The 24,222-nt window shown below is 44.1% G+C and overlaps 1 protein-coding gene across 1 annotated transcript in view; it reads left to right on the top strand.

Annotated features, from left to right (window-relative positions):
* grm8 (glutamate metabotropic receptor 8) overlaps positions 1-24,222 on the top strand; it is a 272,924-nt gene that overhangs the window by 160,173 nt on the left and 88,529 nt on the right. Inside the window, exons 4-6 of the mRNA XM_033037645.1 lie at positions 8,616-8,751; positions 10,919-11,073; positions 14,809-14,946. Of these exons, the coding sequence (XP_032893536.1) occupies positions 8,616-8,751; positions 10,919-11,073; positions 14,809-14,946 (429 nt within the window). The remainder of the gene's footprint in view (positions 1-8,615; positions 8,752-10,918; positions 11,074-14,808; positions 14,947-24,222) is intronic.

Below are 24,222 nucleotides of genomic sequence, written 5' to 3'. Positions count from 1 at the left end.
TACATAACATATATGTACATACATAAATTAAAAAATCAAAAGCCAATTTCAACATAATACACATTAGACTCGTTGGAAAAGGGATAGGAAGAAGCCTATGCTTGTCAAGTCCTACCCCCATTCTTCACCATTAACAAATGCAAAATTCAATAAAATAAACTAAACAGACAATTCAAATAAAACTACTCCAATCAAGCTATTAAGAAAAAAAGAACAAAAAAAGAAAAGAACAAAAAGAACAAGCAGCATCCCCCGCACCGTACCCTCTTCCCCCACATAAAAACACAAAAACCCCACAAAAAAACACACTTTTACATAACTAAATAAACAAAAAAACAAAAAGATACCGGGCTGTAGGTGGAGGCTGCTGGCACCAGCGCCACCGGAAGTACAACGAGTGAACATCTGGGAAGAACGGAGGGGAGGGTGGCTGGACTATGGTGCCTTCCTCACCTTGGTGCCACTGTGTTATGTTGTGTCGTGGACTTTCAGTGTTTGTGCTTTTTTAAAAATTCTATTTTATGTTTAATATGTTTTATTATTTATTATTATTTATTTATTTTTATTTTTATGATACTGCCTGTAAGGGAAATTCATTTCGTTGTCTCTAACTGAGACAATGACAATAAATTTGAATACAATACAATACAATACAACAATTAACATCTGTGAGATTTACATTCTCCTTCCTCATTACTGTACTTTTCAAAGATATATCTTTTGCACATTTTTTTAAATTGCATTATATTCATCCTTTGTTTAATCGTTTCGTCAAGACCATTCCACAAAACCACCCCACAAATGGAAATACACATACTTTTTAAATTGGTCCGAGCATAATGCTGTTTCAAGTTTAGTTTCCCTCTAAAGTTATAACCCCCCTCTCTGTCTTTGAACAGTTTTTATATGTTTACAGGTAGCAGTTTATTTCTTGCTTTATAAATTATTTGTGCAGTCTTAAATTCTACCAGATCCTTAATCTTTAAGGTGTGTAATTTTAAATACTGTATATTGGTGTGTTCATGATATCCTACATTGTTTACTATACGAATAGCTCTTTTTTGTAGTGTGTTTAGTGATTGTAAGGTGGTTTTGTAGGTGTTGCCCCATACTTCCACACAGTAATTTAAATACGGTAACACAAGTGAGCTGTACAGAATATACAGTGCTCTCTCATTCAAAACATGCCTTGCTTTCCCCATCACTCCAATACTCCGTGCTACGTTTGCTCTCACATGTTTTATATGGGGTTTCCAGCAGATTTTGTGATCAAGAATCACACCCAGAAATTTATTTTCATACACTCTTTCTATTTCAACATTATTTATCATTACTTTTACTTGTGTATTTATTTTGCGTTTTCCAAACAGCATAAGTTTGGTTTTGTTTAAATTTAATGATAATTTATTCAAATCAAACCATTTTTAGTTTTACTAATTTCTGCTGTGACCACCTCCAAAAGCTGCTGCAAATTGTCCCCATCACAGAAAATATTAGTGTCATCTGCAAATAACACAAATTTCAAGAGGTTTGACACCCTACATATATAATTAATATACAAAATAAATAATTTGGGGCCCAAAACCGACCCCTGTGGGACTCCACAAGTTATTTCTAAGCATGTTGATTTGCAGTCCCCTATTTGCACAAACTGATGTCTTTTACTTATGTAGCTTTTCATCCACTCTAGTACAACCCCTCTGATTCCATACTTTTCCAGTTTTTTGATTAGCAAATGATGATCAATTGTATCAAATGCTTTTTTCAAATCTATAAATACACCCACTGCATATTTCTTGTTATCTATAGAACTGGTAATGTCTTCAATTAACTCCATTAATGCCATGGATGTCGATCTGTTTGACCTGAATCCATATTGACTATCAACTAGCAATTCGTGCTTCTCGATAAAGTTATCTAATCTACTTACATACAGTTTTTCTAATATTTTTGAGAACTGAGAGAGTAACGACACCTGCCTGTAATTTGTAAATTGATTTCTGTCTCCAGCTTTGTATAGTGGGATGACTTTGGCAGTTTTCATTTTACATGGAAATACACCAGTTTTGAAAGATAAATTGCAAATATAAGTTAAGGGTTTTACAATTACACCAATAACTACCTTGATTAAAGCCATATCAATGTTATTCCAGTCTGTAGACCTTTTATTCTTACAATTACTAACAATGTCAATAATCTCCTTTTCATCAGCTGCTTTCAAAAACATTGAGTTTGGGTTGCTGTCTAACAAATCCACAACCTTCCCCTCTCCTTCTTCTGACTGTGGATTATCGATTTCTTCTGCCAGTTTTGGTCCCACACTTACAAAAAATGTGTTAAACCCATTAACCACATCATTCATATCGCTTACAGTTGTATCATTGTCTTTAAAATACTGAGGGTAGTTTATATTCATTGATCCATTCCTGATAATATTATTTAACACATTCCATATGCCCTTGATATTATTTTTATTATCGTTTAATATTTTATTATAATAATCTTTCTTACATATCCTCATAATACTAGTCAATTTGTTTTTGTATCTTTTGTATTTACTTTCTGCTTCTATAGTTCTGAATTTTATGAATTCTTTATACAAGATATTCTTTTTTTTGCATGCATTTTGTTACTGAGGGAAGAGGCTGAAAATGTGGGGTTATGTGCTATTGCTCATTTCTGTTGGCTACGTGCCAGCTCTGTGTTATGTGCTGAGTAAGGTGACTGCAGCCTCCCTTCAATGCTAAGTAGGGGCACAGCTCAGCAGAGACCTCAATGAGGCAAGTCGCCAACAAGTCTGAAGAAGGGTCCCGACCCGAGATGTCACCCATCCATTCCCTCCAGAGATGCTGCCTGACCCGCTGAGTTACTCCAGCACTCTGTGGGTCTATCTTTAGCATCGAAAGCTCGCATGCTCTATTTAAAGAGGAGGTGGCAAATGTCGCTCCTTGATGCAGCACAGCAGCACATCCATAATTCCTCAATGAGCTTTAGGGAAGAGAGTCTTGTCCATCTCCTGCATGTTTCAGCAGCTGATCCAGTTCTGCTTGCACCCTGCTCATTCTTCAAGGTATGGTCATCATTTCATTAGTGATGGCAGCAGAATTAGGCCATTCGGCCCATTGCGTCTATTCCACCATTCAATCATGGCTGATCTATCTTTCCCTCTCAAACTCATTCTCCTGCCTTCTCCCTGTAACCTTGGACACCCAAACTAATCAAGAACCCATCAATCTCTGTTTTAAAAATACCAAAGACTTGGCCTTCACAGCCGTCTGTGGCAATGAATTCCACAAATTCACCACCCTCTGATTAAATAAATTCCTCCTCCTCTACTTTCTAAAGGTACGTCCTTTTATTCCTAAGCTATGGCCTCTGGTCCTAGACTCTCCCACTAGTGGAAGTATCCTCTCCATATCCACTCCATCCAGGCCTTTTACTATCCAATAAGTTCCCGCATACGAGCACTATCCCACACAAATAGGGAAAATAAAAATTTGTACAAAAGACAATTAAGCAACAAACCTGTATGTCTTTGGAGTGTGGGAAGAAACCGGAGCACCCGGAGAAAACCCACGAGGTCACGGGGTGAACATACAAAAGCCATACAGACAGCACCCAGAGTCACGATCGAACCTGGGTCTCTGGCGCTGTACGGCAGGCAGCAACTCTACCGCTGCACCACTGTGCCGTCCTATATTCTGTCAAATAAAATTATGGAACGTAAATTCAGCCAGGGCATCAAAAATATACGGGCAGCTCGCGCTTCCTGCGTGTTTGATTTACCCGTTTTTGAAACAACGTGCTTGTTTAATTAGTACCAAAACCTAATTTGCGTGTGTTGCATTTTTGTAATAACACACTCGATTTTCCGCCTGTTTAAATGGATATGTTTAGTTTATCTGATATTTAATATGCTCGCTGCATTTCAGGAAGGTAAACATGCCATAAAACACAAGGTGGCTGTATCTGTGTCCTGAATATGAATTTTGTATTCCAAATAGTTGTGTATATCTTGTATTCTGTATAACCTGCTGTTATCAGGCAACTGAACCATCCTTCCGCAAACAGAGAGCAGCCCTGAAGTACTATCTACCTCACCGGGGACCCTCAGACTATCTTTGATCGGCTGTTACTAGCTTTACCTTGCACTAAACATTATTCCCTTAGCATGTAAACTGCGAATGGCTCGATTGTAATCATGTAATAATTCCCCTGGCTAGTTAGCACGCAACAAAAGCTTTTCACTGTGCCTCGGTACACGTGACAATAAACTAAACGGAATAAATCAAACTGTACTCTATATCTTGTATTTGTATTGCATTTGCATTTAAATCTTGGTAGTTTTGGGTTTATGGCATTGTAATTATCCTAATATAATCAAACGGTTTGCCTTTTATTGAAAAAGATCTGGCACCATTGAGATAATAATCTGCTTCCTAGTTCTTGCTGCCAAAGTGGATAACCTCACATTTATCTACATTATACTGCATCTGCCCACTCACTCAACCTGTCAAGTCACCCTGCAACCTCCTAGCATCCTCTTCGCAGTTCACACTGCCACCCAGCTTTGTGTCATCTGCAAGCTTGCTAGTGTTACTTTTAATACTATCATCTAAATTATTAATATATATTGTGAATAGTTGCGGCCCCAGCACCGAGCCTTGCAGCACTTCACTCACCACTGACTGCCATTCTGACAGGGACCCGTTTATTCCCACTCTTTGTTTCCTGTCTGCCAACCAATTCTCTATCCATGTCAACACCCTATCCCCAATACCATGTGCTCTAATTTTGACTACTAATCTCCTGCGTGGGACCTTATCAAAGGCTTTCTGAAAGTCCAGATACACTACATCCACTGGCTCTCCTTCATCCATTTTACTTGTCACATCCTCAAAAAATCCCAGAAAATTAGTCAAGCAGGATTTCCCCTTCATATATCCATGCTGACTTGGACAAATCCTTTTAGTGCTATCCAAATGTGCCGCTATAACTTCTTTAATAATTGACTCCAGCATCCTCCCCACCACCGATGTCAGGCTAACTGGTCTATAATTCCCTGTTTTCTCTCTTGCTCCTTTCTTGAAAAGTGGTATAACATTAGCTACCCTCCAATTCACAGGAACTGATCCTGAATCTAAAGAACATTAGAAAATGATCACCAATGCGTTAATGATTTCTAGAGCCACCTCCTTGAGTAGCCTGGGATGCAGACCATCAGGCCCTGGGGATTTATCAGCCTTCAGTCCCATCAGTCTACCCAATACTATTTCTCGCTTAATGCAAATGTCTTTCATTTCCTCTGTCTCCCTAGATCTTCTGTCCTCTAGCACATCTGGGAGATTGTTTGTGTCCTCTTTTGTGACTCCTTCAACTCTGTTGCCATTTTCTTGTTCCCCATAATAATTTCACCTGTTCCTCCCTTCAAGGGACCCACATTTGTCTTTACTAATCTTTTTCTCTTAACATATCTAAAGAAGCTTTTAATATCCTTCTTTATATTCTTGGCCAGCTTACTCTCGTATTTCATCTTTTCACCCCGTATTGCCCTTTTTGTCCCCTTATGTTGTCCTTTCAAAGTTTCCCAATCCTCTGGCTTCCCGCTACTCTTTGCTATGTTATACACCATTTCTTTTAGTTTTATTCCGTCCCTAACTTCCCTTTTTTTTTTTTTTTTTTTTTTTTTTATCAAAAATATTTATTCAAATATTAAAATTGTATTTACAATACAATAAAACAAAACACCACCATAATGCAAGATCAACAATTATGCTAATCAACTGCTAAACAACTATATTACAATCCTTGTCAAGGATACATTCAACCTCCCTCGGTGCCCAGCGGTCGCGGAACTCCCTCAGGGTGCCCGTAGACAGGGCGTATTCCCTTTCCATCCGCACCCGGGCACGGACGTATCCCCGGAAAAGGGGCAGGCAGCCGGCTCGGGTAGAGCCCTCCACCGTCTGGCGCCGTGACTCGCGGATGGCCAGCTTGGCCAGGCCCAGGAGCAACCCAACCAGCACATCTTCAGCCCTACCCTCTCCCCTACGCACAGGGTGTCCAAAGATGAGGATGGTGGGTGAAAAATGCAGCCAGAAGGCAAGGAGCAGCCCCTTTAGATATTCAAACAGTGGCTGCAGCCTCACGCACTCCATGTACACGTGGTACACAGACTCTTCCAGCCCGCAAAAGTGGCAGGCGGCTGGCGAGTCTGTGAACCGCGACCTAACTTCCCTTGTCAGCCACGGTTGCCTCTTACTCCCCTTGGAATCTTTCTTAATTCTTCTTCAGATTGAGTCATGGGAAAGGGAAACAAGAGATATAGACGGTGATGTAGAGAGATACAGAACAAATGAATGAAAGATACAGTGCATTGAGAAAGTATTCAGACCCCTTCACTTTTTCCACATTTTGTTACATTACAGCCTTATTCTAAAATTGGTTACAGTCATTTTTTGTTATCATCAATCTACGCACAATACCTCATAATATAAAAGCGAAAACAGGTGTTTAGTAATTATTGCAAAATAATTAAAAATAAATAACTGAAATATCACATTTACGTAAGTATTCAGACCCTTTGCTGTGACTCTCAAAATTGAGCTTTGGTGCATCGTGTTTCCATTGATTATCCTTGAGATGTTTCTACAACTTGATAGGAGTCTACAAGTGGTAAATTAAATTGATTAGATTAGATTAGATTAAACTTTATTAATCCCCTTATTCAGGGGAAATTCTGATGTCCTTGCAGCACACTAATAAAAATACAACATAGCATTCAAAAAGAAGTTCAACACAAAAACATCCCCCCACAGTGATAGGCACATGATTGGACATGATTTAGAAAGGCACACACCTGTCTATATAAGGTCCCACAGTTGACGGTGCATGTCAGAGCAAAAAACAAGCCATGAAGACGAAGGAATTGTCTGTAGACCTCCGAGACAGGATTGTGTTGAGACACAGATCTGGGGAAGGGTATAAAACATTTTTTGGAGCATTGCAGGTCCCGAAGAGCACAGTGGCCTCCGTCATTCATAAATAGAACTTTGAAACCACCAGGACTCTTCATAGAGCCTGGCCAAACTGAGCAATCGGGGGAGAAGGGCCTTAGGATAGAGACTTACTAACATATTCAGGGAGGTGACCAAGAACCTGATGGTCACTCTGACAGAGCTCCAGAGTTCCTCTGTGGAGATGGGAGAAACTTCCAGAAGGACAACTATATCTGCAGCACTCCACCAATCAGGCCTTTCTGAAGCCACTCCTCAGTTAAAGGCACATGACAGCCCTCTTGGAGTTTGCCAAAAGGCACCTAAACAAGATTCCCTGGCCTGATGAAACCAAGATTGAACTCTTTGGCCTGAATGCCAAGTGTCACGTCTGGAGGAAAACAGGCACCGCTCATCACTTGGCCAATACCATATCTATGGTGAAGCATGGTGGTGGCAGCATCATGCTGTAGGGATGTTTTTCAGCGGTAGGAACTGGGAGACCAGTCAGGATCGAGGTAAAGATGAACGGAGCAAAGTATAGAGAGATCCTTGATGAAAACCTGCTCCAGAGCGTTCAGGACCTCGGACTGGGGCAGACGTTCACCTTCCAACAGGACAACGACCTAAAGCTCACGTCCAAGACAACGCAGGAGTGGCTTTGTGACAACTCTGTGAATGTCCGTAAGTGGCCCGGCCAGAGCCCGGACTTGAACCCGATCGAACATCTCTGGAGGGACCTGAAAATAGCTGTGCATCAACACTCCCCATCCAACCTGAGAGAGCTTGAGAGGATCTGCAGAGAAGAATGGGATAAATTACCCAAATACAGGTGTGCCAAGCTTGTAGCGTGATACCCAAGAAGACTTGAGGTTGTAATCACTGCCAAAGGTGCCTCAATAAGCACTGAGTAAAGGGTCTGAATACTGATGTAAATGTGATATTTCAGTTATTTATTTTTAATTATTTTGCAAAAATTTCTAAACTCTTGTTTTCACTTTTTTATTGTGGGCTATTGTGTGTAGATTGCTGATAAAAAAAATGAATTTAATCCATTTTAGAATAAGGCTGTAACGTAACAAAATGTGGAAAAAGTGAAGGGGTCTGAATACTTTCTGAATGCACTGTATGCAGAAGAGTAACAATGACAAAGGAAACAGGTCATTGTTAGCCGTTTGCTAGGTGAGAACGAAAAGCTGGTGTGACTTGGGTAGGGAAGGATAGAGAGAGAAGGAATGCAGAGGTTACCTGAAGTTAGAGAAATAAATATTCACACCACTGGGTTGTAAGTTGCCCAAGCGAAATATGTTGTTGTTCCTCCAATTTGCGTTTGGCCTCACTCTGACAATGAAGGAGACCCCGGACAGAAAGGTCAGTGTGGGAATGGGAAGGAGAATTAAAGTGTTTGGCAACTGGGAGATCAGGTAGGTCCAGGCAGACTGAGCGAAGGTGTTTCGTGAAACGATCACCCATTTAGTATGTATTGGTCCAATCAATAAAGGTCAGGATAGATTGGCAACCATGAATTACATCAACATATTAATATACATGATTAACAACTGCAGCGACTTTGGATGGCTTGATTAATACGAGGCGTTTTTTGTTCTTCCTTCCCCCTAGGTACTGTTTGTATTGCCCAGTCGCTGAAAATCCCTCGCGAGCCGAGACAGGGAGAATTTGACAAGATTATAAAACGCTTGCTGGAAACGCCTAACGCTCGTGGGATCATTATATTCGCAAATGAAGATGATATCAGGTGCGCATTCTTTATATAACTTGGAGCCATGTTGATAGTGTTTGATTGTCTGGAGATGAGCCCCTGTCCCAAAACGCCTCCCATCCATGTTCTCCGGAGTTGCTTAGGAAGGAACTGCACGTGCTGGTTTACACTGAAGATAGTCACAAAATGCTGACACTTCCACGAAAGGCCACACAGTGGTGGAGTAACTCAGGCAGCATCTCTGAGCTCTGAAGAAGGGTCTCGACCCGAAACGTCACCTATCATGTTTCTCCAGGCGATGCTGCCAGACGCACTGAGTTACTCCAGCATTTTGTGTCTTTCTCCAGAGATGCTGCCTTACAACACTGAGCTACTCCAGCATTTTGTGTCCTTGCTTGATCGTGTATAGTTAGACTCCTGAGAAAGTGAAGTCCAAACGTATGCAAAACCTACAGTGGCGATGCGGAGGAATTTCATTAGGCAGACGGCTGTGGAGGTCAAGTCAATGGGTATTTTTAACGGGGAGATTGACAGATTCTTGATTGGTAAGGGTGTCAAGAGTTACACGGAGAAGGCAGGTGAATGAGGTTGACAGCCAAAGATAGATCAGCTATGCTTGAATGGCGTAATTCTGCTCCTATGACTTACGAACTGCGGTACAGTGGCGCATTGCTGCCTTACATTCCCAGAGACCTGGGTTTGATCCCGACTTGTGGTGCTGTCTGTAGGGAGTTTGCATGTTCTCCCCGTGGGTTTCCTCCGGGTGCTCCGGTTTCCTCCCACATTCCAAGGACGTACAGGTTTGTTGGTTAATTTGACTTTGTTAAAATTTGTAAATCATCCTTGGTGGGTGGCACGGCGCAAGTATACGGGGATCGCTGGTTGGCGCCTGTTTCCGCTCTCTATCTATAAACTAAAGTAAAAACTAAAGAATGCCTTTATTACTAGAATGAATCACGTCAGATGCCATACCAGCAAGGACATTATTAAGCATTAGCGTGGACTCGGCGCGCCGCAGGGCCTGTTTCCCCGCTTTATCTCCAAACTAAACTAAACTGATGAGAATCTTCAGCCGTCTTATTATCCGTTTCGATGAGACTGAAGATTTCAGTCAGAGTTTTGGAAATATTGGAATTGAGCAAAGCAGTATAAAGGAAATTGATTTGAAATCGCCACGTATTTTCCTGAGGAGCGCAGGGGATTGTAATGCAATTACATATCTGACGTTACCTCAATCCTCTGGGAAATAAAGCGGGATTTCACACGCTTACAGATGTAATAGGTCAGAAACTAACAGACGACGAGGTAGAGAGTGACAGGAGGCCCGTGCGGATGGAATGATTTGCTGTGGATCCAATAGAGTCATAGAGTCATACAGCATTGAAACAGGCCCTTCAGCCCAACTTGTCCACACCGACCAACATGTCCCATCTACGCTAGTCCCACCTACCTGCCTTCGGCCCATATCCCTCTAAACCTGTCCTATCCATGTACCTGTCCAACTGTTTCTTAAACGTTGCAAAAGTCCTTGCCTCCACTACCTCCTCTGGCAGCTCGTTCCATACACCCACCACCCTTTGTGTGGAGAAAGTTACCCCTCAGATTCATATTAAATCTTTTCCCCTTCACCTTCAACCCATGTCCGCTGGTTCTCGATTCACCTTCTCTGGGCAAGAGCCTCTGTGAATCTACCCCATCTATTCCCCCTCATGATTTTGTACATCTCTATAAAATCGCCCTTCATCCCCCTGCGCTCCAAGGAGTAGAGTCTCAGGCCGCTCAAGCTCTGCCGATAGCTCAGACCCTCGAGTCCTGGCAACGTCCTCGCTAATCTTCTCTGCACCCTCTTCCAACTTGACAACTCGTTTCCTGTAACACGGTACTATAAAATGCGGCCTCCCCCGAAGTCTTGTATAACTGCAACATTAGAGAAGATTAGAGCAACAACAAAGAGATGAGTGCTTGCTGAGATATGAGCAGCCTTCAAACAGGTGGGGGGTTTTTTCCCTGCTGCTTTTGGCCTGTCAAAGTGATTGTTTGAATAGTTTGCACTATTTGCCTTTCGGTGGAGGGGTGGAGAGGAGGAGGGAATGAGTTGGAAAGACTGGCGTTGTTTCACTGTGCAACAATTAACCACTGCCGCCCTCCCCAATCGACTCTCTGCTCTCCCCCCCTCCCCCCACCCCCCCTCCTTCCTACACAGCCGTCTACTGGAAGCCACCAGAAGATCTAATCAGACGAAGCACTTCCTCTGGGTCGGCTCAGACAGCTGGGGTTCAAAGGTCGCCCCGGTTCACCTTCATGAAGAGGTCGCTGAAGGGGCCGTGACCATCCTGCCCAAGAGAGCCTCGATTGAAGGTAGGATTCCTGGTGATGCCGCTCCCTGGTTCAACCAGCTCCTGGTGACTCCTGGCTGGAATTCATTCACACGTGATCACGCACAACGTGAGATGGCCAAACTATTCTTCCCAGGGTTGAAAAGGTCATAGAGTTTGTAAGTTCAAGGTTTCAAGGTCAGTTTATTGTCACATGTACCAGTTAAGGTTCAGTGAAATTCATAGGTGAATGGTCTACTCCACCATTCATTCGTGGTTGATCTATCTCTCCTTCCTAACCCCATTCTCCTGCCTTCTCCCCATAATAACCACTGACTCCCGTACTAATCAAGAATCTAGCTATCTGCCTTAAAAATATCCAGTGACATTGGCCTCCACAGCCCACTGTGGCAATGAATTCCATAGACCCACCACCGACTAAAGACATTTCTCCTCATCTCCTTCCTAAAGGAACTTCCTTTAATTCTGAGGCTATGTCCTCTGGTGGTAAACTCATCCACAAGTGGAAACATCCTCTCCACGTTCACTCGATCCAGGCCTTTCACAGTCATAGAGCATAGAAACAGGCCCTTCGGCCCAACTTGCCCATGCTGGCCAACATGACTCTAGCAGCGACCACCCGCGGAGTTTGAACCGGCCCGTTCGCGGAGCACGGTTGAGCCGCGGGATTTACCATCACCCGGTGGGGTCACAACATCTGGAGCCTGGATCGCCTCGGCGCAGAGGGAGAACAAAGAGGGAAGAGACAGAGACTTTAAGATTTTGCCTTCTACCACAGTGAGGAGATGTTTGGTGAACTCACTGTGGTGGATGTTAAATTTGTGTTGATTGTGTGTTTTTGTCATTTTTTATTATATGTATGACTGCAGGGAAACAAAATTTCGTTCAGACTGAAAGGTCTGAATGACAATAAACAAATCTAATCTAATCTAATCTAATCTAGTCGCACTTGCCCGCGCTTGGCCCACACCCCTCTCAACCCATCCTACCCATTTACCTATCCAAATGTCTTAAATTTTATGATAATCCTTGCCTCAACTTCCTCCTCTGGCAGCTCGTTCCATATACCCACCACCCTTTGTGAAAAAATATACCACTCGGGTTCCCATTAAAAGTTTCCAGAAATTATTCAGGATAATCAGCATTGAGTGAAATTGGCTGGGGATTACGTTGATTTCTGTGCACTACTTGCTGTCAAAGCCACAGTTTTTTTTATTTTTTTTATTTTTATTTTTATTTTTTTTAATGAAACTACTTTTATTCAAAAAATAAAATAAACATAGAGTATTAACACAATCAAAGCCTGCCTATGTTGACAGTTTACAAACAAACGATCGTCAAATTAATATAACGTCAACTTTATCAACAAAACACTCGACATCCAACGGCAACCAGCATTCACGGAAGGCCTCCAAAGTCCCCATGGACACCGCGTGTTCCCTCTCCAGGGACACGCGAGCTCGGACGTTACCCCGGAAAAGGGGCAGGCAGGCGACCGCTGTGCGGTCATCGACTGCCCGCTGCCTGGACCCGCGAACGGCCATCTTGGCCAGGCCCAGGAGCAGACCGACAGGGAGACCCCCTCCTCCCTCCCATCCATCCCCCCTCTGTACCGGGTGCCCATAAATTAATAGCGTTGGACTAAAATGTAGCCAAAACTTGAGGAGCAGCCCTTTCAGATACTCGAACAGTGGCTGCAACCTCTCACACTCTATGTACACATGGAACACGGTCTCTTCCTCACCGCAGAAATGACAAGCAGGGGAGGAGTCCGTGAACCGGCTCAAATACCTATTACAGGCCACGGCTTTGTGCAACACTCTCCACCCCAGGTCCCCGATGTAAAGGGGGAGGACTCCCTTGTAGAGAGACCTCCACTGGGGACCGCTCCCCTCGTCAGGTGGTAACACGGACCGCCAGGGTGTGTCTGGACGGAAGACGAGGGCGAGGAAGTGGAGAGTGTGCAAGAGCAGCCTGTACAGTACGCGCCTCTCCGCGTCACAGAACGGCACGCTGGGCATCTCGGAAAGGCGGCTCATGTTGCATGGGGTCAGCTCTCGGGGAGGGACCCGGGCCGTGGGCCCTACGAACAATTCCGACTGAGCCTCAACACCCACCATCACAGCCACGACACCCCCCTCCCCCTGAGGAGCAGGGCCCTGGCTGAAGGTGACCAAATCCCTGGCCTTAAGGAGGTCACGGTAAAAGCCAGGCAACTCCCGCCTATCCCGCCTAGCACGTCGACTCATGCCCGCTACTGGGAGCCGTGAGCCCTCCTGAAGGCAGCGCCCCTGGCGGAAAAAATACGTCACCAGCACGTGCCATTTAGGAGGGTAGTCCGAGTAGACGTACCTCCGCAGGGTCCACAGTGGTAGTAGGTTTTTCTGCATTGTTCTACTTGGCTAAAACTGTCAGGACCCCGGCCACTCCCTCGTCTCCCCTCTTCCATCAGGCAAGAGGTACATGTATGAAAATGCACACCTCCAGATTCAGGGACATCCTTCCCAGCTGTTATTATGCAACTGAACCATCCTACCACCATCTAGAGATCAGTCCTGAGCTGCTATGTCTACCCCATTGGAGACCCTCGACCTATCTGTAATCAGGCTTAAGCAGACTTTATCTTGCACTAAACATTATTCCCTTTGTCATGTATCTGTGCAACGTGGATGGTTCGATTGTAATCATTTGAAATCTTGAATGAAATCTCAGCTGACTGGTTAGCACGCAACAAAAGCATTTTTCATTGTGCCTGTGACAATAAACTAAACTAAACTAAACTAAACTAAATGTTTACATTTCAGTGGGTTTCTGTTTGGAAAAAAAATGTTTGAGAGCTCAGAAAGGAAAGAAGTGACAATACAGCCCTCAACTTTCCTTTTAGTGAAGGTGTGATCCACACTTCACCATGGGTGTGTTCCCGATAGTTGGTGACGTCGTGTGCATGTCACGGTGCACGATATGGAAGCGGCATTGTGGCACCGCAGGTGGTGCAGCCAGCGCGCAAATCGCAGGATTCGGGCTCAAATGTGACCTTGGGTGCCGTCACAATGCAGCGCAGCATGGTTTGGGAACTGCTCCATCCAAGACCGCAGGAAATGGCAGAGAATTGTGGACGCAGCCCAGACCAACACAAACCAACCTCCATTCCACGGAAGAAGGGCCTTGACCTGAAATGTCACCTATTCCTTTTCTCCAGAGATGATATATATGTGTGTGTGTGTGTGTGTGTGTGTGTGTGTGTGTGTGTGTGTGTGTGTGTGTGTGTGTGTGTGTGTGTGTGTGTGTCTGTGTGTGTGTGTGTGTCTGTGTGTGTGTGTGTGTGTGCATATATAATATATATATGTGTATACAGTACACACACACACACACACACATATATATCTTTATATAGTTATATATATACACATGTATAATATGTGTGTGTATTTATTATATATGTGTATATATATATATAACTATATAAATATATATATGTGTGTGTACATATATTATATATCTATATGTGGGTATGTGTAGATACACACACACTGAACATTTTTTTCTCTCTTGTTTATTATATTGTTTGCAGTGTACGATGTTTACATATTCTGTTGTGCTGCTGCAAGTATGAATGCCATTGTTCTCTCTGCAACATATGACAGTGAAACTCCTGACTCTCGTGAACGGGATTGATCTGAGACCTGACATAGACGCTGGTCAATGGACATCCTCCTCAGGAAACACGGCTGAGTTATTTATTTTCTTGCCCCTCCAGGCTTCGACAGGTACTTCAGAAGCCGCACGTTGGAGAACAACAGGAGAAATGTCTGGTTTGCTGAGTTCTGGGAGGAGAACTTCAATTGCAAACTGAGCTGGCACGGGAAGCGGAACAGCAAGATCAAGAAATGCACAGGTAAATCAATGTTTTTTTTTATTTTCAAAAATACCTATGGATGACAAACACTCTTCATTGATATTGACCAGATGTCAGCGCAAGGCATTATCCAAGGCTGGTCATTGTGTGATATTGATGAATAGTTTCAAGGTTTCACTCTTCGCATGGTTCCTGTCTGTTGCCTGCCTGACGTTACCAAGATCGACACAAAATGATGGAGTTATGCCCCTGTCCCACTTAGGAAACCTGAACGGAAACCTCTGGAGACTTTGTGCCCCACCCAAGGTTTCCTTGCAGTTCCCGGAGGTTTTTGCCAGTCTCCCTACCTGCTTCCACTACCCGCAACCTCCGGCAACCACCTGCAACTTCCTGGAACCGCACGGAAACCTTGGGTGGGGCACAAAGTCTCCAGAGGTTTTGGTTCAGGTTTCCTAAGTGGGACAGGGGCATAACTCAGCGGGCCAGGCAGCATCTCTGGAGAGAAGGAATGGGTGACGTTTCAGGTCAAGACCCTTCATTACATTGCAGATGGTGAATGGTTTTCTGATCGTTGTGTGCAGAGCTAATCATTGCTGATGAACTAAGTTCATGAGTTCATAAGTTCATAGGTTTTTGGAGCACAATTAAGCCATTCGGCCCCATCAAGCCTACTACGCCTTTCAATCATGGCCGATCTATCTTTCCCACTCAACCTCATTCTCCTGCCTTCTCCCCATAACCTTTGAGACCTGTGCTAATCAAGAATCTGTCAATCCCCGCCCTAAAAATATCCAGTAACCTGGCCTCCACAGCCTTCTGTGGCAATGAATTCTGACTGAAAAAATTCCTCCTCATCTCCTTTCTAAATGTATGTCCTTTTATTCTGAGGCTGCGGCCTCCAGTCCGAGACTCTCCCACAAGTGGAAACATCCTCTCCACATCCACTCACTCCAGGCCTTTCACTATTCGATAAGTTTCAGTGAGACCCCTCCTCAACTAGTAACTGTCTCTGCAATACAGCCATTCTACTGATATCACCAGCCCAGATTAACCCACCGTTCTTGACATGGAGTGGACTCGGTGGTGCCTTTGACTGACTGGGAAAAGGAATTGGACCTGCTGTAATTGTACTTGTGTGAGAAAACAATCTCCTGGCATGTTGGCATGTTTACTGCAAGTGAACAGCAGATAGGATTGCATTCTAATCATTGGAATTGGGAATAGAGTTATATTTTGGTGAATGCACTGCATCTGATCTTGGGATGTTGGGAAAGGTACATTAATGATGCAATTTGAGCACGGCTGAGCTATGAACTCCGCCTGAAGCCACAACGCTCCGCGGCAGCTACTGTCATCCTCGTTTGCGTTGGATGACTTCCATTGACCTTGGTGTTGGTGTCCGCGTTAGCCAAATGCCACCTTGTTGCCAAGCCCAGCTGTTGCCCAATTGCTGCTATTTGGTGGGTTGGTGTATCAGAGCCTGGAGCTGAGTGTTTCTGGTCAAACCACACCATGTAGGATGAATTGCATTCGAGCCATCAAGCAAGTGTGGGGCAGTATCCCCGATACCAGTAATGATTGTGTTGTCCTGCTCAGTTCTGCTCACCTCATTACAGAGATGACGTGGAGACGTTGCTCAGGGGCGCTGAGGAGGTTTACCAGAAGGTTGCCTTGATTAGGGCGCGACATCTGTGAAGGAGAGATCTGCGAAACCTGGATTATTTTCTCTGGAACGTCAGAGGTTGAGGGGAGTGTGTAAAATTATGAGAGGCTCAGCTAGGGTAGATAATCAGGATCTTTTTCCCCAGGTGAACATGTCAAAGACTGGAGGGCATAGCTTTATGGTGAGAGGGGCCCTGCCCCTTTTCCGTGGTTACATCCGCGCCTGGGTGATACTTGAAATGGACAAAGCGCTGGGGGATTTCCGGGACCGCTGGGCACCACGGGGGTGGGGGAGGGGAAGGGGGGGGGATGCATCCTTAATAACGTTGTATAATAGTTTATTTTGCATATTTCTTTGACTTGTGTTATGGTGGTGGGTTTTGTTTTGATTTATTTCGTACTGTACATCTTATTGTAAATAATCGATTAAATTTTGTTAAAAAACCCCCCAAAAAACGGTTCGAGGGGCAAACATTAAAGGAGACGTGTGGGGCAAGTTGTTTTACACAGAGGGTAGTGGGTGCCTGGAGTGTGCTGCTGGAGGTGGTGATGGAGGCAGATGAGATTCAGGGAAGATTTACAAGGATGTTGCCAGGACTAGAGGGTGTGAGCTATAGTTGGCTGGGACTCTATTCCTTGGAGCTCAGGAGGATGAAGGATGATCTTATAGAAGTGTACAAAATCATTAGAGGATTAGATCCGGTAGAGTCTCTTGCACAGAGTTGGGGAATCTAGGACCAGAGGACATACGTTCAAGGTGAAGGGGAAAATATTTAGTTGGGCCGAAGGGCCTGCTTCCACTCTATGACTCTATTAGTTCATCTTGGCATTGTGTTTGGCACAGACATAGTGGGCCGAAGGGCCTGGCCTGGTGCTGTACTGTACCATGATCATCAATACCCTTGTAATCTTTGCCCTTTTACCACAAACATATATAACTGTTTCATCACGGGCACCACATTTGTGATTTACCCGCCCAATCGGAATATTTTGTGTATATACCTGAATTGAACGGCAGCCAATTCCTTGCTGTCTACTGAAACAGCACAAACAGTCCCGGCTGGGTGCCTGAAAGTTCATGTTCATCGTAGGCTGCCAACAATGCCTTTGCAACATTTGCAGAGAGACCTTGAGCAACATCTTGTCTTTGTAGATTCTCATGAAATGAATAAACAACGAATGTTGTGTAGGGACTGAGTGTGCTGGAGTTGGGAAGACTGAAGTCCGTAGAGTGTTGAGGTTCGACAGCGTGTTGGCATGGATTGAAGTTTAGATTAGTGATACCACGTGGAACCAGGCTCTCCTGCCCACTGTATCTGCGCCGACCAGTTCCATATTTGACCAGTTTTGCATCCGACACGCTGGGGGCAATTCACAGAAGTCAATTAACCTAAAAACCTGCACGTCTTTCTAATGTGTGGAGGAAATCACCCGGAGAAAACCCACGCCGTCACTGGAAGAACGTACAAACTCCGTACAGACAGCGCTAGTGATCAGGATCGAACTCAGGTCTCTGGCGCTGTAAGGCAGCAACTCTACCGCTGCACCACCGTGCCGCCTTAATTGGGAGTTGAGTATTGGACCTCAAGAACAGTGAGGTACTGTACAATGGAAATCTTACTTTCAGTTGCATTACAGGCACATAGACTCAGACATACGTATTAAAAAAAAAAAAAATACACAAAATGTTGGAATAACAAGGAACGTGTTCTCCAGGGATGTTGCCAGACCCGCTGAGTTACTCCAGCTTTTTGTGCCTTTTTTTGTAGACCAGCATCTGCAGTTCCTCGTTTCTACGTACTAAAAAATAAATTATATATAAATTACTCACAAAATCATGTAAGAACTCTCTAATTGTTGACAGGAATGTTCACAACCGAAGATTTTTCAGTGAAGAAAAATGACCCAGAAATGGTCATTGTTCATAAGTTCATAAATTCTAGGAGTAGAATTAGGCCATTCGGCCCATCAAGTCCACTCTGCCATTCAATCATGGGTAATCTGTCTTTCCCTCTCAACCCCATTCTCCTGCCTACTCCCTATAACCCTTGACACCCTCACTAATCAAGAATCAGAAAGGTACGTTTTTTTTTTTCCTGAGGCTCTGGCCACTGGTCCTAGACTCTCTCACTAGTGGAAACATGCTCTCCACATTTACCCTCTTCAGTCCTTTCACTATTCGGTTAGTTTCCATGAAGAGCCCCCTCATCTTTCTGAACTCCAGCGAGCACAGGCCTAGTGCTGTCGAACGCTCATCATATGTTAACCCTATCAGTGTTGGGATCATTCTCATAAACCTCCTCTGGTCCCTCTCCAACCCCCGCACATCAATCCCTGACTCCCCCGGCCCTTAGTCTGAAGTAGGGTCCAGACCCAAAACATCATCTGCACCCGCTGAGTTTCTCCAGCTTTTTTGTGTATCTTCGATTTTCCAGCATCTGCAATTCCTTCTTATTTCCTTCGCTCCATAGATGCTGCTGCACCCGCTGAGTTTCTCCAGCTTTCTTGTGTACCTTCGATTTTCCAGCATCTGCAGTTCCTTCTTAAACACCAAAACATCATCTATTCCTTTTCTCCAGAAATGCTACCCGACCCCACTGAATTACTCCAGCATTTTGTGTCTATCTTCGGTTCAAACCAGCAGTTCCTTCCTCCACATCCTCCCTGTTGTCATTTAATCTGGCATCAAGTTGATTATAATCGGGTGACAATTGAATTTCCATGGTGGAACCGTTTGTACTCATTTAGCGAGTGGGAAGGGATTCAAATGTGAAACTGTGCAATGTTTGGAACAAGTGTGTTGCTGTTCTCTGCAGGAACCATTTTTCACATTTCACTATTATCTTAATAGTTTAATTTGTGGGTGGGGTCTGAGTCTTTTTTCACAGGTTTTCATTGAATCCTTAATCAGAAAAATGTTTTCTGTCAAACCAGACCTTATTTGGAGAAGAACTGCAGATGCTGGTTTATACCAAAGATAGACAAAAAAAATGTTGGAGTAACTCAACGGGTCAGGCAGCAGCTGTGGAGAAAATGAATAGGTGCCGTTTTATGGTTGAGACCCTTCTTCAGACTGAGAGCGGGAAAGTCAATGTATGAATAGTTACAAAGAACAAATGAACAAAAGGTACGAAAAGAACAAATCAAAGCCAGCAACGATGATCAAGGAAAGGTGGAGCCCACAAAGGTCCATTGTTGGCTGTGGAGAAGGTGATAACGAGTCGGATACAAACAGTGAAACTTGCAGGATGACAATGGTGGAGGAGGGACAGAGAGAGAGAGAGGGATGCAAGGGTTACTTGAAGTTAGAGATTTCAATATTCATACTGCTGGGTTGTAAGCTGCCCAAGCAAAATATGAGCTGCTGTTCCTTGAAATTTGCATACGGCCTGGCAGTGGAGGAAGCCTAGGACAGAAAAGTCAGTGTGGGAATGGGAAGGGGAGTTAAAATGTTTAGCAACTGGGAGATCGCGTAGGCCAAGGCGGACTAAACAAAGGTGTTCCAACTGCCTTCATAACCACTGAGAATTCTCAATGGCTCTTCATAAGTAGAAAATGGACATGTTTAGAAAGTCAATAAAATTAAATTATGAACCAAGATCCTTCTCTTAATGATGTTGTACAAATGGGTTAATAATTTAAGGGGGAAAAAAACTAATTAGTGTGAAGGTAATGGTCTGTGATATCTCCAGCCAAGTAAAACCGTACAATTTACTATTTTACCGTACAATACTATTGTCTAATTTCTGAATATTAGCGATAGGAGCTGAAATTGATCTTCTGGCCTTTAGAAACTCGTGATAGAAACATAGAAACATAGAAAATAGGTGCCAGAGTAGGCCATTCGGCCCTTCGAGCCTGCACCGCCATTCAATATGATCAGGGCTGATCATCCAACTCAGTATCCTGTACCTGCCCCCTCTCCATACCCCCTGATCCCTTTAGCCACAAGGACCACAGATCCCTCTTAAATATAGCCAATGAACTGGCCTCAACTACCTTCTGAGGCAGGGAGTTCCACAGATTCACCACTCTCTGTGTGAATTTCTTTTTTCTCATCTCGGTCCTAAAGGATTTCCCCTTTATCCTTAAACTGTGACCCCTTGTCCTGGACTTCCCCAAAATCGGGAACAATCTTCCTGCATCTAGCCTGTCCAACCCCTTAAGAATTTTGTAAGTTTCTATAATATCTTGCCTGACATTCCTGGGTGGCGCAGCGGTAGAGTTGCTGCCTTAGAGTGCCAGGGACCCGGGTTCGATGCTGACTACCGGTGTAGTCTGTACGGAGTTGAGTTTGAGTTTGATTTGAGATTAGTTTATTGCCGCGTGTACCGTGGTACAGTGAAAAGCTTTTGTGGCATGCTGACCAGTCAGCGGAAAGACAATACATTATTACAATCGAGCCATCCACAGGGTACAGGTACCCGATAAAGGGAAAAACATGAATAATGTTTAGTGGAAGATAAAGCCAGTAATGTCCGATCAAAGATAGTCAGGGGGTCTCCCATGAGGTGGATAGTGGTTCAGGACTGCTGTGTAGATGTCTAGTTGTTGGCAGTCTGACCTTTCAAGTTCAAGTTCAAGTGAGTTTATTGTCATGTGTCCCTGTATAGGACAATGAAATTCTTGCTTTGCTTAAGCTCACAGAAAATAGTAGGCATTTACTACAAAACAGATAAATGTGTCCATATACCATGATATAAATATATACACACATGAATAAATAAACTGGTAAAGTGCAAATAACAGAAAGTGGTTATTAATAATCAGAGTTTTGTCCGAGCCAGGTTTAATAGCCTGATGGCTGTGGGGAAGTAGCTATTCCTGAACCTGGTTGTTGCAGTCTTCAGGCTCCTGCACCTTCTACCTGAAGGTAGCAGGGAGATGAGTGTGTGGCCAGGATGGTGTGGGTCTTTGATGATACTGCCAGCCTTTTTGAGGCAGCGACTGCGATAAATCCCCTCGATGGAAGGAAGGTCAGAGCCGATGGTGGACTGGGCAGCGTTTACTACTTTTTGTAGTCTTTTACCTCAACACTGAATCACTACAGACTTGTACTACTATTGTTGCTCTACATACATTAGTCTTGCGGTATCATGGTCTAGCTTACTTCGAATGACAGATAATTCATTGTGGATGCATTTTTATTGCTGTTGCGTCCAATATACCTGAAAAACTACAGCAAGTGGGAATTTTAATCTGGTTCATATCCGGTGATTAAGACAAATAAACCTTGTTGACTCTTGAATCTTTGATTAATGTGATTTGCCTACATTCAGATCTCCGGTATTTGATTGCACATTCTCCAGCCCAGTTGCACGTTTTATATTCTGTGCTTTGTGTTAGTATTCACAGAGGGGTTTGTGCTGCGAGCTATTTTAACTTTGCATTGACCTTTACGGATGGGGAATCATTGGCAGAGGTGGCCCTGGCTCTTGACTGTATACTGTACATGGCAACAGATTGTTGATGAAGCAGATGCCTTCCTTATCTGTATTCTGGGTTGTGATCCAAGGCATACTTTGTCAGTATTTAACTGCCTTGCGAATGATGCATTGTGTGTTAGGGTCCCGATGGAGTAACAAATGTTCGAGGACTCTGGTGGGCCATAGTCCTGCAGGACCTGCTGATACAAACGGTGGTGTCTCGGATCGGATCTAACCTCGCCTCTGTGATGAACCATTCACCAATTAATTTGTTTAGTGGTGAGAATTTGCTGCCATTGTCAGAGGGCGACGTGCCTGACTACGGGTGGCTGTCTGTGTGGAGTTTGTACGTTCTCCCTGTGACTTGCGAGGGTTTTCTCTGAGATCTTCGGTTTCCTCCCACACTCCAAGGACATACAGGTTTAATTGGCTTGGTACAAATGTAAATTGTCCCTAGTGTGTGTAGGATAGAGGTAATATTCAGGGATCGCTGGTCATCGTGGACCGAAGGGCCTGTTTCCATGCTTTATCTCTAAACTAAACGAAACTAAACATGCAAGATTGGGGTATTTGAAAACCTCAAACTCAATTTTGCCCTTTTAGTTACTTGTTACTTTAGAGATACAGTGGAAACTGGCCCTTCGGCCCACGTCAATAAGCAATCACCCTGTTCACTAGCACTAACCTACACACCAGAGACAATTTTCAAATTTACCAAAATCAAATAACCTACAAACCTGTACATGTTTGAAATGTGGGTGGAAACTGGAGAACCCGGAGAAGACCCACGCAGACAGAGGGAGAACGTACAAATTCCATACAGGGAGCAGCCATAGTCAGGATCGAACCCGGGTCTCTGGCGCTGTGAGGCAGCAACTCTACCGCTGCGCCTCCGTGACGCCATTCTCCACCGCAACTTTTGTTTCTCATCTACAACATGTCTGGTCCAGCAATGGTCTGTTTAGTCTGACAGGCAAACCAGGCCTGGATGTGTGGTGTCGAAAATCCCCTCATGAAAACAAGACAGAATCACTGTCACTGAAAGCTTATGGCACCTTATGGATAGGTAGATTAATTGGCCACTGTAAATTATCCTTTGTGCGTAGGTAGAATCTGGGGGGAATTGATGACAATATGGAGAGCGTAACATTGGATTAGATTTGTGTGGGATTTGTGGTAATGGGTGGCTGATGGTCAGCATGGATCCAGTGGGCCGAAGGGCCAGTGGGCCGAAGAAATCCAGCCAGTGCCACTTCCCTGCCCTTTTTTCATAGAAACATAGAAAATAGGTGCAGGAGGAGGCCATTCGGCCCTTCGAGCCAGCACCGCCATTCATTGTGATCATGGCTGATCGCCCCCTATCAATAACCCGTGCCTGCCTTCTCCCCATATCCCTTGATTCCACTAGTCCCTAGAGGTCTATCTAACTCTCTAACTTTACTAAGTAGTAAACACTGCCCAGTCCATCATCGGCTCTGACCTTCCTTCCATCGAGGGGATTTATCGCAGTCGCTGCCTCAAAAAGGCTGGCAGTATCATCAAAGACCCACACCATCCTGGCCACACACTCATCTCCCTGCTACCTTCAGGTAGAAGGTACAGGAGCCTGAAGACTGCAACAACCAGGTTCAGGAATAGCTACTTCCCCTCAGCCATCAGGCTATTAAACCTGGCTCGGACAAAACTCTGATTATTAGCAACCACTTTCTGTTATTTGCACTACCAGTTTATTTATTCATGTGTGTATATATTTATATCATGGTATATGGACACATTTATCTGTTTTGTAGTAAATGCCTACTATTTTCTGTGTGCTTAAGCAAAGCAAGAATTTCATTGTCTTATACAGGGACACATGACAATAAACTCACTTGAACTTGAACTTGAACTTGAACTCTCTCTTAAATCCATCCAGTGACTTGGCCTCTGTGGCAGGGAATTCCATAAATTCACAACTCACTGGGTGAAAAAGTTTTTTCTCATCCCAGTCTTAAATGGCCAGGAACAACATGGCCTCACAGCAGTGTTGTTCCAGTCTTAGCCAGCCAGCTCTCTGGGGCAGGTTGGCCAATTGATTATTTTGGGAACCTTCATGTCCCCAGATTTGCCCTCCATGGATCTCCACTTGGGATTCACTGGAATCAGGAAACCCGAGAGCTAAAGGGGAGATGAGGCCATCCACTGTACACTTTCTCTTTGTGTTTGACCTCGTCACGATTCGCAACTC

The sequence above is a fragment of the Amblyraja radiata genome, chromosome 19 (assembly GCF_010909765.2).
Source record: "Amblyraja radiata isolate CabotCenter1 chromosome 19, sAmbRad1.1.pri, whole genome shotgun sequence".
Classification (NCBI taxonomy): Eukaryota; Metazoa; Chordata; class Chondrichthyes; order Rajiformes; family Rajidae; genus Amblyraja; species Amblyraja radiata.
This window is presented reverse-complemented; position numbering and strand designations above follow the sequence as displayed.